Genomic DNA, 16,477 nt, shown 5'->3' on the forward strand with positions numbered 1-16,477 from the left:
TTCTTCAGCCTCCCGGGGAAGGCGCCGCCGGACGGCGCAGGCCTCCCCAGCCACTCACGGCACTCCTCAGCGGGCCTGCCCAAGCCCGCTTCGCCTCCAACGTGCCGTACGTCCCCCGCCCTCAGCCCTCCTCCGCCCCGGGGCAAGGCGCACGGGCAGCCGCGCCGCCGGCCTGCCCCTCCTCGCCCCAAAACCCGCCGCAGCGCATGCGCGCAGGGCGGGCGGCGGAAACGGGCTGAGGAGGCGGGGTGGGGCGGTGCAGCGGGAGGGTGGGTGACGGCGTCGCCGGCCGCGTCCCTTGCTCTCAAAATGGCGGATGGAGGTAGCGGAGGGCCTGGAGCGGCGGGAGAGGCGGGCGGCCGGGTCCTCGCGCAGCCCCAGGAGCGGGCCATGGTGAGGCTGCAGCCCGGCGCGGTTACCCCTACACCCCTCGGTTAGGTTGTCGCCTGTCCTGCGATCCCGCCGCTCGGTCCAGCTTTATTGGCCGCGGATGGAACCGGAGGCCCCCGCCCAAGGGGCGGCAGGGCGGGGGCCGCGTCCTGTGTGGCGGGGCTGCCGTGGAGGGGCGGGACGCGCTGTTGCCCGGCCGCTGTCGCTGGCACCTGCTGAGGTGTGACGGCGCCGCGGCGGCGGCGTGTGGGGCCGCGGCGAGGCGGGAGGAGAGCGGCCGCCCCGCCCGTCCCGGAGCCTGGGCTGGCTGCGGCACCGGCCGTCGCTTCTGCCCCGGAGAGCCTCGCTCGGGCGGCCCGGGGGGAGCGGTTTGTCGCCAGCTCCCCGCAGCATCTCCCACCCCCTGCCCCGTGTCTTCATTTGACCTCTGCGTAATTAAACGAGATCAAACTTTAAAAGGCTTCAAACACTCTGTTGCGTCCCTAAAACGTTGTGGTGCCTGCATGTATCTTTTATCCTTGTTCTGCCTTTACCTTTCTTAATTAATGGTGATTTACTATGGAATAAAAAAGGCCAAGTAACAGATTGTTGTTCTGCAGGGTCTGAATGAAGCAACAAATAGTGATGTTTAGAAAGGATGCAGAGGCACGCAGTTGTTCATTTGCTGAATAGAATTATCTTTTTTTTTTCTGTGACTTACTTTAATTTATCGATTTAATATTCTCTTAGTGATGCGACTTGGTGTCGCAGTGGCCTAGTGGTATAAGGTGAGGGCCTTTGGTGTTTTCCTTCTCAACCTTCTGAAGAGATTACTGTGTTGCAAACGGTTTTGCTGAGGCCTTTAAATCCCAAAGGCTGTCAGTTTAAAAAGGGGAGCATGAATGTGTATCACAAACCCTACGTTTTATGTTACATTTTTCTGTAACAACCTGAATGCGTAGTATGGTTTTGAAACTCTTGACTGTGGATGTTTGAAAGTTGGGCACTGGCAAGCCTATGGAATAGCTACTTTTTATACAGTACTACACACCATTAATAAAAGCAGGAAGATATAAATAGGGAGAATTTTGCTTAAGGAACTTCTCTTGCGGGTGGCAATGCTAAGCCAACAACTGTTATTTGTTTTACCTCTCTCCTGAGAATTATAAGGGTAGCTGCAAATCATATGGATGCAGTCTGAGACTACAGAGCCATTTCTAAAGTGAATTATATTTCTGTGGCCATTACAGGCCTATGTGTGGATTTTTTTCTATATTAGAAACAATTTAATTTTAAACTATTAAAAATGTAATTTGATTGCATTATAGTGTCAAAAAATGCAACCTGAGTCAGGTAACTTCTTGAGAGCCATATATAGTCAGAGAGGTACTGAGGACAATAGTTACAGTCAGCAGTGAAGCAATGCAATTAGCCTTTCATTATTTGGGGATGCAAGAGGCGGAGATAGCCCAGGCAATGCATAAAACTGGTAATAGTGGTACTGTGAAAAGCACGGGGAAAGTTGTCAAAGAGACCCTCAGCTGCTCAAAGTTGATGCTGGTCCACTAAGTTGTCTTAATTTTTATGTGGTTTCAGTTAATTGAGAGTCTCTGTGCCAGAATTACTGTTATTCTAAGATGGCCACACAGGCTGTGTTGCCTGCCATATATCCAAGCAAACTGCAGGAGTTTTGACAGGGAGTGTCAGGTGAGGGTATTATATTAAGGGAAGAAGGGTGCTAGGGATACAGGCTTTGGCTGGGTCTGATAGCTTTCATGAAGTTAGATTGTAAACCTGGCTATACTGATGACAGAGACAGCTGTAATCTGGAAACAGCACACCCAATTTACTGCTGCACTAAAGGTGGTACTAGTTAGGTGGAACTAATGCATCCTGATTGACTTGAGTTTTCCCTGTGCACAGCTGCTTTGAACATTCTTTCACTGTGGTGCTAGAATTGTGAAGTTGAGGCAGCACGGAGCAGAAACAACTTGGCTGAACGGAGTGAGCTTTGGCCTTACTGAACTTGTCAAATCTGTTCCAGTGCCAACCCAGTCAGACGGGATCTTGCTTTCCTTTTTTTATCTCTGGCTTTGGGTGCTGTTGGTTGCAGTACAGTACCACATCTGGCTGCACAACTAAAACTTCCCTGGAGCGCTGGATGCATGATGCAGGATTACCTGAATGATTCTGCAGGAGCCAGCCTGATTCTGGAACTGGTTGTGATTACTCAGGTAGTAAACTCTTCTGCACCCAGCCCAGCTCAGTGTTTTCTTTGGTGTACTTCAACTCTTTGGGTTGGACCAATGTAGTTAGAAATACCTGAGCTGGCCTTACGCTGCATTAGTTGAAGTCAAGTCCTATCTCTGCCCTCTGCTTCTCTATAGTGGCTGTATTGCTTCCTGAGCTGACCTGCCCTGGAAGAGAGAGGGCTGAATTTGGGCTGTGCTGGCACTGATCTGGTAGTAAACCCTGTCTACCAAACTTAAGTTTACTTTCTTTTCTTTTCCAACAGCATCCACGGTTTGGCTGGCTGGTCTAGTAGTTGGCTGGCTGGTCTAGTAGTTGGCTGGCTGGTCTAGTAGTTGGCTGGCTGGTCTAGTAGTTGGCTGGCTGGTCTAGTAGTTGGCTGGCTGGCATTGCCGGTAGCCTAACAAAAGCCTGCTTTGCTGGCTGGATCCAGCCCTTTGGTTGTTTGTCCATCTGTATTCTAAACAAATTCCAGTTTGGCTTCTGTCTGCTTTGGTGGCTGCTATCTGGAATATACAAGAAGGGTTTTGATGTTAATTTATACGAAATCTTCAAATTTTGATGTATGTGTACCTTCTCAGTAATATTTGTGAAGAAAAGGGAATTTTTTTTCCCCCAGAAGTTCCATCTCGTCTCATCAGTCAATACTCCTATACAAAAGTGTATACATAAGCAGGGTAGTGGTGTACAAGAAGAGAAAAGCATTATTGTTAGGATATTCACTTTAAAAGTGGGAAAATAACTTGATTTTTAATTTGAATCTCAGAAAGCAAAACACAATACAGGCACTTGGGTATTCTGAAGTATTTCAGATGTTGTTTTGTGTCATTCAATGCTATTATATAGTTGAGAAAATGCGTGTGAGGAACCTTGCTTTTGTGGCTGTGTTGTAATGAAGTAGTAATATGGAGGGGATAGTCATATTCATATGTTGGTTATTTCTTGAGATTTCATTAATCACAGTCAGGCATTTTATTTTGGAGTTGCAGTGACTTCTTCCAGTTTTAAAACTAACCTCTCCTAAACTGAATTAACCTGCTTAGACCAGATGATGCGTCCCTATAATTTTACATCAGTTTATGTTAAGCTAAATTAGTTTAAAATTTCATCTTTAGGTAAACCAGCGTATCCTTCTGTGTAAATAAGCCCTGAATTACATATAGACAAAGCCACTGTTTTTAGAACAGTCTATTAGCAAAACAGTGTATACTGTACACTTGTGTCAGTGTCCAAGAATTGGAGTCCATGAAGTTGCAACAGGTAACTGGAGCATTGCCAAGGTCCTGTTTGCATCCTTATATATTTAGCACTCTATTGAAGTGCTTTCATTTTGTTATGACATCGAGCAGTCCTGTGGTTTTTTTTTCCCTGTCTGCTTTAATGTTTACTCATACTACTTGGTAGTTTTTGTGGCTTTTGTTAGTGTGGGAGTGAACTGTGATTGGGAAGGTATCTGTCATCTTTGATCAAGTCTGCATAAAGCGCACAAATTATGGCTGCAGTAATTCTGATGTAATACTGTTAGAGTGGTGTGGGAGGTGCATGGCTCCAGGAGAACGTAGCTGCAAGTGGATGTTCCTGATAGCATGCAATGGTTTAAGTGGCTTCCAGATCCCAGAGCAGTAGAGAAGCCAGGGATAAACACATTGGTTTTGGTGTATAAGAGAAAGCATTTGGGAGATGCCGAGTGAGTGCTAAACAGAGATAGATTCACCTGAATTTTATTACAGGTTGATTTGCTGCAGAATTAGAATATGTACACAATGGATCTTAACATTAACTGGAAAATTGGGTAGTGATAAGACAAGTTAGAGTACACAGGAACTAGTACAAAAACCTAGTGGGTTTTTTCCCCCCAAATGTAACTACACCGAATTAATGAATGACTTCTTTATAAATATCCACTGTAGTTGCAAGTTTTTAAGTGCAGTCTGGTGCTAAAGATACTCTGTTTCTTTGAGGGTAGGAGACCACAGCATGAATGTTAAGGATCAAACAATGAAAGAATCAAAGTCTTCCTTTGTTTCTCTAGAAACAAAATAAAAAGGATCTGTCAAATGAATAGTCACACTTAAATAAAAAGTTTGATTTTAAAGTTTCACAGGATACTACAAGTAACTCTGCAAAAATGATTATTTTGGTATTTTTCTAGGGAGAATAACTTTTTTCCCCACAAAATATGTATTTTGCACATTGTTTTCCTTTAATATGAGATACTAAATTGCTATTTCCCCTAGTGTTGACATGCTAATTGTACATTGCTATTTACCTCACACAGGTTTGACCAAAAATTTTGGGACATGAAAGGTGTTTAGACTGCATGCCTCAAAGGCTTGGGAATTACTTCTAGGTACTTAATAGTACCCTGATAATTTCATAGCGTATTTAGGCTAGAGTGTCCGGTTGGTAGGCAGTACATGGCAGAGAGAGAATTGCAGGCTACGATTGTGCTTGAGATGTCTCCTTGGGCACCTGCTTGCATTCGAGCACTTACCCCTGTGAACTGGAGCTGCACTTTTATGATTTTGGAGATGACTGTGGTTTAGAAGTGACACCTGACCTGCAGTTTCAAAGAGGCTGAACAGTCTGGGTTTATGCATGGTTTACCCTGAAGACTGTTAGTTTTAGCTGTCCAGCAGTCGAAACTGACGGATGGTACTGATGGTTACTTTTGCTTCTCTGTTCGTCCCTGGTTTGCCCTGGTTCAGCTAAACTGGTAGGCGTTGGAGACTAGTGGAATCAAGATAGATTCTACTGTAGAGAAAGCTTTAGTAGTCTGTGCTGTTGTTAAGAGTCTCATTCCCAGTGGGCAAACACCTGCATAATTAAAGTATCTTTTAACATGAATTGGCACCCTGCTTTGGCTTAGGGGCCAGAGTTTAAATGAATGTAGAGATCAAACACTTCCTTTATGTCTTCAAGTCAGAGTTGATGTTTTGTTAGGACAATGTTACCCATGTTGTGCCAAGAGAAAATAACTTTTGAAACCAAACTTGCTTCTTTCAGTGTAATTACTGATAACCAGAGCAGACCAAAGTTTGGTACATGACTGGTTCCCAGCTATGTTATATAAAGGAGCCATGTGACTGACATGTCAGAAAACAGATATTTTGTGATTAAGTCAGTTTTTTAAGCTTAGATTCTCAACTAAAACATTGGCTAGACTTCGTCAGAGAATGTGAAACACAGCATGAACAGCTACATAGTGCTTATGTGACAAAAATCTAGAGCATGTTTCCATTTCAACTCCCTGAACTGTGCCCTTCCTGAGATAGTAGAATTTATGCTCCTAAAAAAGTTCATTTTGATTTAAGGCAGGGAAGAACAAATATGCTAATTACTTTCTAGTGCTTATTTTTGAAGCCTCTTCTTTGGGGAATATGTATCCTTGAGGTTGAAATAGATTGCCTTGTCTCTTTGCTATTTTTACTAAAAATAATGCCTAGGTGTTCTGTACTGCAGTTGGATCTTATTTTCAGTGCTTTAGAAAACTGATAATTTTAAACCAAAATAAACAGAAGGGAAAATTAAACTAAAAATTTGAAAGCAGAACCTTATATGAAAATGTGAGTTCAGGAATCTTTTGAAGTTTCCTTTCTAAAGAAATTTTAAGTGTTCTGCATACTTGTCAAAGAACTTCTCCGTGTTTATCCTTTTAAAATGTCTTCTATGGTTGCTCAGTTGGATAGACAATGCCAGAATAAAAGTTTTCTGGGATCTGTTGTCCTGCTAATTGCTTTTTAACTAGTAACAACTGTTCTGTGCGGTAAAGTAGAGCAGCCTTTTGCATTTGGTATTTATGCTGAATGGGACCTGCTTCAAATCAGTATGTCCCCAGCATTTTATATAGTTACTTCTAAAATCCTGTTGCTACCAGCTGTTTTGACAGGCAGCTGGTATTGCCGTCTCACGCTTGACAGATTTGTCATGCACAAACTAAGCTTTTTTACTACTCCTTTAAAGTGGAATATTGGACCAGGTACAGGTTTTAGTTTGTGCTGCTGGCAGTGTCTGTTCCTTCATAATTTATTATTTAATGTTTATAAATATTAATATTCCTTCTTTTCACTGATTACATTAATATATGTATCTAAAAATACGGTCTTGAAATTTATGCAGTCACTTTTGCACTAAAAGGTCAGTGTGTCAATCAGTGCAGTTAAAGTAGAGCTACTTTTTATAATATTGCCTAATGCAAACAGAGAGTTTGAAGAGACTAGAATTTGAACAGAACTGTGCTTAGAATGTAAATCAAAAACTGCCATGGAAGTAATGGCTGACTTATTGTATCTAATAAACCTGTTGCAATGATAAAGAAATTCTGCCATAATGGTGAGGAAATCTTATTTGATGCTTGATCTATAGGTGAAAAGTGAATCGAGAGAGTTTAACTTTTTTTCTTTTTCCTTATATACTTACTTGGCTCTCCTGCCTCTTATTTATTTACAATTACAATATTATTTATTGTAATTTACAATCTTATTTACAGTATTCACAAATAAATGTGTTTGTGAATAACAAAATTGGATATAGTTACATTGGATATATCAGTGACATATTTTGCTCTTTTTATAGCAGTATTTGCAGGCAAATATAATTCTTCATCCTCTGACTTTTTCTGACTTGATGCTTATTTAAAGGGTTTGGGAAAAGCCTACAAACTGTCCTTTTAGATGTGGGAAAAGCTACGTGTTTGGTTGGAACTGACTTTTGGGAAGATTTCTGTATGCTTACACATGAGAAGAAATATTAGTAGTCTGGTCCCACAGAGGAGGATGTGTTTCCGTGCAAGATAAGAGATTATCTCCTAATGATTCTTTCTCAAGCAGTATTGTGAGGTACCACTTCTGTAGTCATATTCTTTGAAAGAGCCATTACACATGACAGGTTACTGCTTTTGTTACACAGAACAAATCAAAATGTCTTGGACAAAATGGTTGCTGTCTCTGCTCTTTTGACAACACTGCTTACGCTGGAGAAACATAGCTTTGCAACTCCTCCTTATTCCCTTTGTCTCCCTTTTTCATGCAGTTTGAGAATTATTGTAATCTTAAAAGAGGAGAATGTGACAGGAACACATGGTTAAAGGAGGAAAAGAGATTGGGCTGGAGAAGGTTAGAGAGTGTAAAAGAAGAGAAAGGAGACAATGCATGCCTTTGACAGATGCTCTTCACTAGTGTCAGGTTCCGGATTGTCACATTGGCCTGCTGTTTTCAATACCTGGGAACACCCACTGACACAGTGTGAATGTTGCTCCCTCCACGGGAAAGGCAGTAGTGTGCTGCTGCCATGTTACTCCCTTAGCTCATTCTGGTCATTGTTTGTGGTGGTCTTATTTCTGGGCCATGCATATGTCCATATGGTCCATGTGATGGCATGACTGTTTCTTCAGCTGACTTTTAATAAAAATGAGAAAATGACCAAAACCCCCATAAAAATAACTTTATTAAGGTTGCTAATGCAGATTTTTCAAAGCTGAGAAACTTCAGAATTCAAATTTGAGGTGAAGCCTTAATTTACTCCAAATGTATGTGGAGGTTATTTTTTTTCTAAACTCAGTAATTTTCAGTTTGCAGCCCCAAAATATTTTCCAGTGGAATAGTGCCAATTGGAGTGGAGTGCATTCGGGCCTGTTTCTCTGGGCTTTCTTTTCTCTGTTAGTTACCATCTGTGGGCCCCAGTGAGTACGGTGTGAGTGCTGGGGGGGGGGGGCAGGGGGCTGTGGGGAGCGAACCAACAGTAGTATTTTAGTTACATTATGTTTTTATCTTAATTGTGTTGTCTCATGACCTCTGCCTCTTTCAGTACACTATTTCAAATTTATTCCTGAGTGGAATCAAATTTGGAAAATTACTGTTCTGTAAGGCTTGCTTGTAGCAGAAATTGGAAGATTAATAGAGATTGAGGAAGAAATAAGATTTCTCTTGCTGATGGTAATTGAACCACAGAATGGTTAAGGTGGGAAGGGACCTCTGGAGGTCATCCTGCCCAAACTCTGTGCTCAAGCAGGGTCACCTAGAACAGGTTGCCCAGGACCAGTCCAGTTGACTTTTGAATAAGTCCAAGGATGGCAACTCCATGACCCCTCAGGGCAGCCTGTGCCAGTGCTGGGCAGAAAGCTGCAGTGCAAGCCCTGTCTTGCACAGATCTTAGGCTTTTCTACACTCCCAGCTCATCCTGTGCATAGGATGGTTAGAACTTGATGATGATACAGTATTTTATTTCCTCTTCACCAGTCAGTATATGGTCAATAAAGACAAACAGTTTATTAATTTATGGGTTTTTTTATATCTGTGGCAACTGAGTACTTGACAGGTAAGTCCTTAGGTGGACTGAGTGAGTAGAAGGAAGGTGGGACTACTCACAGTATTAATCAGAGTATTCAAACCTGAATTTTGATATGTGTGCACAAGGGGACCAAGCTAGCATCGGGCCGTCAACCTTAAGCATATGCTTTATTTGACAGCTTCTGTATTTTTGATAGTTTGTGGGTAATTTTGTGCAGTTGAATACAGTATACTAAATGGATTTTGATGCAAGGAATAAATTACTTCTCCTAGGAGACACAGAGGGTATGGGATAGGTCTGAAGTTTAGCCTGGTGCAGCTTTTAGAAAGAAAAGAATATTCTTTCTTCTCTTGTGAATATAATGGATATTTCCTGTGTTATGTATAGGTTGAGGATATAATTTAGTGTGTTTACCAGAAGGCAGCCAGCATGCTTGAGAGAGTTTTCTCTTTTCCCTTCTTCCCTCTCGTTCCCTGCTTCCTGTCCTCCCTTCTCTGGACAACATCTAAATAGAATTAAAAGCTTTGCACAGGAATGCTTGAAGTGCTTGTGAGTTAGACTGTGTGAGAACCCATTCTACACCTCTGGCAGATTTTCAGGAAAGCTTAGCCCTGTATTTCTCGAAGCTATGATGTACTCTGTTCCAACAATGCAGAAGCTAAACTTACACCATCTCTTGGGACCATGACTATTAAGATAGAAGAGCTGCAGACCGGGATTCTCTTGTGCTTTGGAAAGAGAGCATGCCAAAGGGTCACATCCCCCACCCCTCCTGCCCTGCCCCTGTTTGGACAAATACAGTAACAAAACTGGGAGGGAAACTTGCTGAAGCCACGGTGCAGTATAGTTAAGTTAAGACAAAAACTAAAAACCAGTTACAGGAGGGAACGTGTTTAAGGAAGAATATTGAATTATGGAGTTTAATTATGATAGGAACAATTTACTTCCACTCATCTTAAATCAGACATATAAAAAATAGACACATGTGATTGTGGATTTTAGTTTTCAGGTAACTTTTACAATTTTATATCTTTTTGGTAACCCCAATCTAAGTGTGGTATTTTTATTTAAGTGTTATTATGCAAGTATTTGATAAATTTGGATTTAACTTTCAGTTGCTTTTTACAATTTGGTGTCTTTATGCCCCAGGTAAGCATAGTTTTTATTTAAAAAATGTTGCTGGGTAGTTGAATAATGTGAATAACTTAAAATAAAAAGGCAGTCAGCTAATTTGTTTCCTTTTCCTTTTGTTCCTTAGCACTGGGAATATGTGAAAATAAATTAATATCTATATATTTGAGTGCATGTTTGTATATGTATACTGAATGCATATGTATTACATGCATTGCAGGTGTATGGTAAAATTTTTGTAACTGATATGATCACAGTGGTGCTTACTGCTCAAGTAATAAATCTGTTCTTGATCTAGAATTTTTGTTAGAACTGGAATTTAAACAAGAAGTTCCCTTCAGTTCATGGATGAATCTTCATTACCAGATATTTAAGGATGGTTTGAACACTTTGTGATTCAAGAAATCTGATTAGACTGATCAACCTGCACTTAAAAAATTAGGATATTCTGTTTGAAGACAAACTTGCTCTCCTGCTTGACCACAGTATTCATGGCTTCTCTTTTCCATCAATGTCTGCTGTGCATTTTCTTCCATAACTTTGAATTCATGGATCACCATGGTAAATGAAGTAATGGACTACCTAAGGGTAATGCTAAGGAAGATTGATGGCTGAAATACCAGTAGAAGCCTCAGGCTAAAACGAAACATATTAGAAGTGTAGTGGGTCTTCTTAAAGCCATAAAGCAAGTGTTCAGAGTGACTACAATGTGGAACAAATCTCCTTTAACAGATTAGTTTTGGGTAATGAATGTTACTGTTAATCTAAGCTGTTTCAACATGGTATCTCGTTTCTATTTCTTCTGTTTAGATTTTGTATGTAGTCAGTTTTTTGTACTTCTCTGTATTAGGTAGACATACAGTTTTTCAGAAAACAAATATACAGTTTTTACATTATGTTTACAGATCTGGCTTTGAGTATTAGGATTGCCACACTTTGGACTGCATGTGTTCCAGATTAATTTCTTTTTTTAGGAGAACTGTTCTAGTTAGTAAACTAGGGAGTTGTAGCCTTGTAGATCTATTATTTAATCCCTTATCTCTGTCAGTTTGGGGGGCAGTCCATTGGTTTGATTCATGTAGGTTTCATTTGAAGTTAGAAATGAGGTTTTTTTTGCCTTTCACTTAAGATATGCATTTTCATCCTTTAAAAAGGTTGAATAGTCTGCTACTTTGAGCCTTATCAAACAGAACTCTTTGGCAGTTGCTTTGCTCATTCTCTGCTTGCTGGCCTAGAGGTAATTCCCTATAGAGCTATTTGTGAAGTTACATATGTAACTTTTTCTTGTGAAAATAAGTTTTTGGGCATAAATCAAGGTTGTTTATGAAAGGAGGTTGTCTCTAGGAGCCTTGATAGATGAAGTTATTATCTGATTTGCAATGGGGAAAACCAAAAGTTATTTCTAAATAATGGGAATAGTGCAGAAAAATGAATATTCAGACTTGAAAGACAGAAATAGAACAATTGGAGAGAACTGCTCAGAGAACTAGAGTAGTTGCAAGTAGAATTAGGGACTTCAAGAATACTAAGAACCTCAGGTCAAAACACAAGTACTTTTGTTAATTCTCTTGTGAATATGAAATTGCATTTTAGTCTGGTTTCCCAAGGACATTAAGCTCTATAATCAGTTGGGCTTTTTCCTCCCTCGGTAACTGTTGAATCCTGATGACCAGTTTCAACAAGATTTTACTGTAGGGTAACAATTTCAAAGACCATTAAGTTGCTGCATGTTTTGTGACTACCAGCGAACTAAGGGATGTATCCCAAACTTATTTCCCAGCTAAGACAGTGATACCTGCTGCTGCTCTGCTGCTGCTCTTTGCATTTGTCAGCAGCTGGACAGACATTAAGATTTGTGTATTGGCTGGCCTGTTGGCAAGCATGTAGTTTAAAATGAATTAGTGCACAGGTTGCTCTACAGTAGCATAGCACTTGCCAGCTCTTGCCTCAGAGTGTTTTAGCAGAAGACTTCAAGGGAACAGAGGTTACTGTGGTGGGTACTGAAAGGGAAAAAGCAAATGAATCCTTGGGAAACCATGGCTTCTTGGGTTTTATTGCTGGCAGAACTGACTTCGGATGTGGAAAAGAATTCCGGATTCACAGTAGAAGTGCTTAATCCTATTTTCTTTATATTTATTGATTCATTTATGTTTATCGATGGGTGTACTTTTTCTTCCAGTGGTGTGATGAAAGATTCAACTTCCAAGCTACGTTTTTGCAGTGCTTGGCAAAACATGTGCCAAATATTTACTCAGCTGAAATGGACCCCTTGCTGGAGAAACAAGAAGAAATGGTCCAGGCAGCAATATTATATCCCCTGGAATGTTATTTGTTTGGGGAAGACCCAGATATGTTCCTGGAGAAACTACAACACAGTGGAACCTCCCAGCTCTGTGGGAAGGTGTTCAAAGGAGGGGAGACAACATACTCTTGCAGGTAAGAATGAAGGTATGCTATCATGAGTGTTCCTAGGTGACATAATGCATCAAAGTGGTTTAATAAAATCAGTTGTGTAGCTAACTAGTCATTGCTTCTGTCATGGTAGGTCTCTGCTTATCTGACAGTGGCATTTGCTTCACACATCAAACTTCTTTAGAGTGAGGAAAATTGCATATGAAAAGCAGGCTCTGGCAGAGAAAGGGAGAAGGAAATGGAAAGGATGCTAAAGGTACTGAAAGCCATTGGTTAAAAAGACTCTATGAGTATGGGGTCTGTACCCAAATTGGGGGAGGACAGGCATAAAAATCTGTGCACTGTCCAGTACTTGCCCTTTCAAAGTCTGAACCAGAATCCAGCATTTCTAAGCATCATCAGTCCTTTGCATAAGCAATAGCAGTGTGACCAGTGATTGTTTTTTCACCTTCTTTCTCATCCTGGAGTATATTAAAGATGGCAGCCTGTTGATTTGATAAAATTAATTTTATCATTTCATATTAATACAAATATATTAATTAATATGAATAGTATGAATAATAATAATATTAAGAAGCCAGAGGTTTCTGTGTTGTCTATAAAGATTGCAACTGTGCTGGCAATTATTGACTATTAATATGATACTATTGTCATAGGTTATTGTAGTTTTCAGTTTATTTTAAAAGCCTAGAAAATTTCATCAGAAACACCAAAAGAATATTAAAGATTAAGAATATTATTATGGCTAAAAAGTCCAGCCCTTAAAATTTAGGAAATGTCAAAATGAAAGCTCTCCGTAGACTTTACTTATGAATTACAATCACATACTCTTCAGCTTTTTCTAGGAATAAGTTAGCATTGTGTATGAAAGGAGAATGGTCTTTGAAGAGGTCCTTGTGTGTTTGCTAGAAAGTGTCTAGTGAATGCAACACTGGATTGTACAAAGGAAAAGGATGGTCAAGGCAGTTTAGTGCTGCTATAACAGGAATAATTCTGTTCCTACCTCTGCAGTATTCTTGTATGATAGCAGGCAAAAAGACAAAGCTATATTTCTCTTTTTTAACTTTTTTGAGGTGCTGTCTTGCAAAAATGCGGAAGTATTTATTCAAAATACTGTACCTACTGCTGCAACTGAAGCTAAATATATGTTTGCTTTAGGCTTCTAAAATGTGAAAAGTAATAGATTCTCTGAAATGTTTAAATCTAAATGTATTGAATTGGGCATTAAAATCTAGCAGGCACTTCTGGATTAATTTTTCATTCTTTACACTCACCTTGCAGTAGATTTATGGTAATAAATGAATGTTAGTGAAGTATTTAAGTATTGTAATGATGATTATGACATAAAGGTTTGAAAGGAAATTCATTCTGTAATCAGAATTACCATACTGTTTTGTATGTCTTGTAAAGGAGGCTTACAGTAGATGTTGAACGATGGTGTAAAACAAAAAACTTGATATGTTGTCATTAAACACCTGTCATCCACATTTTGCATAGAATGTAAAGCGTTTAAAGAAAAGAGTGACTGTGTTTTAGGGGAAAAAAGGCAATATAAAAAAGCATATGTATGTGGAGCATAGAAAAAAAAATTGAAATAGATTGCCCATGAGTGTAAGTCTGGATTTTCAGGTATTTGAGTGCATGACTGAAACTGTTGAAGTTTAAATTCAAAGTATATATTCTTTGGCTCATTTAATAACTTAAAGAAATAATTTCTTTAGATTGTAACTTCCAACTGTTTTAAAAGTTAGAAACATAACCTAGCAGAAGTGTAGCGAAAGTTTCATTAGCAAACTGGCTACAGTTGCTGGAAACAATAATAAAAGTTACTTCAGAGTTGTCATGGTTTTTAGTAGCTGCTTATTCTTAGCAAAAACATAAATATGTTAGCAACAAGTTTGAAAGTGGAAATCAAGCATGTTTCTGATAGAATCTGATATAACAGGTTCAAGTACATGCTTCAAGCATGTGGAGTAGCCAGTGTTTTTATAATTTGAATCTGTTGTTAATCTCAATTTTTTTTTTAAAGCAGCATTTTCTCTTGTGCAAGAAAATTCCCTATGTTTGTTTTAGAAAGTTTTCTAATTACCATTTTTGTTGCAGAGACTGTGCAGTTGATCCAACATGTGTACTCTGTATGGACTGCTTCCAGAATAGCATTCACAAGAACCACCGGTACAAGGTAGGAGAATCTTACATTATGAAATTGTATTTGTAGCTTCAAAGAAGATTTTTTTTTGAGGATATGGTAAGTTGTATATAAACCATTAGCCATTTTTATTTTTAAAGAAAAAAACCCCTGGGATTTCTTAATTAGTTAGAAATGTGAGTGAGAGAATTATCTAGAGCCTGTTTTAAGAACAGTAATTTTCTAATTCAAGAACCAAAGGATAAAGGAGTGTCTATGAATGTACACATTGTTATTCTCTTTGCCAATATCACAGAAGTGTATGTCGGAGCAAAAAGCTGTGACTGAAGATGACAGTCCTGTTCTGAATCCTAGTCAGGATTGTTTGGAAATTTAAAGTGAGTGTGTGTATACAAGGGCCATTACTTCGGCACTTAAGTCACTGATGCAGTCTCTGTGGTTCAACTCTGTTTCTCCATTTACATTTGCATAAACTACTTTGTGCTTAGTGTGGACTATGATAAAGTTAAAACAAATGTTAAGTATCAATTTTTATTGAGGAGATTCTTCTAGAACTGGATCATCTCTTTCTGATATCTGTTTGATTCTCTTTGAGCCAAATCTGTTATCTTTGAGAGATTCCCATGCTTTAATTAAAAAAGGATCTTTTACATAATTCTTCGCTAACTCACTGCCTAAATTGTCATCTACTCCATCCTTCCCAGGCCCCCTTTTTTGCTTGCCCTCTTCACTGAGAGCTCTGTGATTTCAACAGACTTGGAAGCAGAAATGGAAACCAATATATTAAGTGTCATTTTTAAAACTTGTTTAACTCTGCTGCAAGAGGCAAGAAAATGTACAGAAACATTATGTATTCAGTTTAATTATCTTTCATGACCAAAATGTGGGCTAGATTTTTTTGCAGCTGTTCCTTCTATTCATTGACATGATGTCCACTGAAGACTTACTTGTATTATCAATTGGTCATAAATCCCCTTTAAAGAGGTTATGTTTCATTGAGACGCAGTTAGGAAGAAGGTCCTAGCAATCTCAAAATTAACTGGGACTAAAAGATAATATTCTGTCCCTCTGCATAAGTCTTTGTATACTGATCTGAAAATGCATTGTAAATATTGATTCAAATATGTACAAAACTATGTGGATAATGCAGATGTAACTTCAATATATACATGGGTGCACACGTACAGTTTACAGGGAGGTAAGATGAGAACCAGGGATATTGACAATAATGATTACAGAGCAATGTGGAATCACAGCTGGGCTGAGAAGCTGATGTCCTTTTCCTGTTTTTCAGTAACTTCTTCAGGCAAAACATAGGCCATGGAAATAGGTAGGCAGATGGGAGCAGACTTGCTGCATTTCCATTTTAAAGATGCAATCTAAAGAATAAAGATTTTTTGCTGTTTATAGATTCATAGAATAATTTAGGTTGGAAGGGACCTATGGAGGTCACCTAGTCCAACCTCCTGCTCGAAGCATGTCTAATTAGATCAGGCTATTTTATCACAGAATCCCAGGTTGGAAGGGACCTCAGGGATCATCTAGTCCAACCTTTCTAGGAAGAGCGCAGTCTAGACAAGACGGCCCAGCACCCTGTCCAGACGAATCTTGATATTTTAAAAATGTTTCAAGTAAATAACGATTTTTAAATTTCTTTTTATTGGATCACTTAGTGTTTTTATAATTATTTTAGGATTGGGGATTTAGAGTAAGCTAAAGATAATTATTTTTGCCTGAGTTTTGTCTGAACTTTTTACCAAAATGATTTTTTACTTTTCTGAAAGTGTAATGCAAAGTTGAAGTTGCAAGAATGTATTTAGATGCTGATTACATCTTATTTTCTTTGGTTAGAAGTGGAGGTACTACTAAATGTCTGCT

The 16,477-nt window shown here is 39.4% G+C and overlaps 1 protein-coding gene across 2 annotated transcripts in view; it reads left to right on the forward strand.

Annotated features, from left to right (window-relative positions):
• Positions 1 to 243: 243 nt before the first annotated feature.
• UBR1 (ubiquitin protein ligase E3 component n-recognin 1) overlaps positions 244 to 16,477 on the forward strand; it is a 77,717-nt gene continuing 61,483 nt past the window's right edge. For both annotated transcript variants that reach the window (XM_064462422.1, XM_064462423.1), the window contains exons 1-3: positions 244 to 393; positions 12,218 to 12,474; positions 14,554 to 14,632. In XM_064462422.1, the coding sequence (XP_064318492.1) occupies positions 310 to 393; positions 12,218 to 12,474; positions 14,554 to 14,632 (420 nt within the window). In that variant the 5' untranslated portion in view covers positions 244 to 309. The remainder of the gene's footprint in view (positions 394 to 12,217; positions 12,475 to 14,553; positions 14,633 to 16,477) is intronic.

This window comes from Phalacrocorax carbo, chromosome 10 (assembly GCF_963921805.1).
Source record: "Phalacrocorax carbo chromosome 10, bPhaCar2.1, whole genome shotgun sequence".
NCBI classification, from domain to species: Eukaryota; Metazoa; Chordata; class Aves; order Suliformes; family Phalacrocoracidae; genus Phalacrocorax; species Phalacrocorax carbo.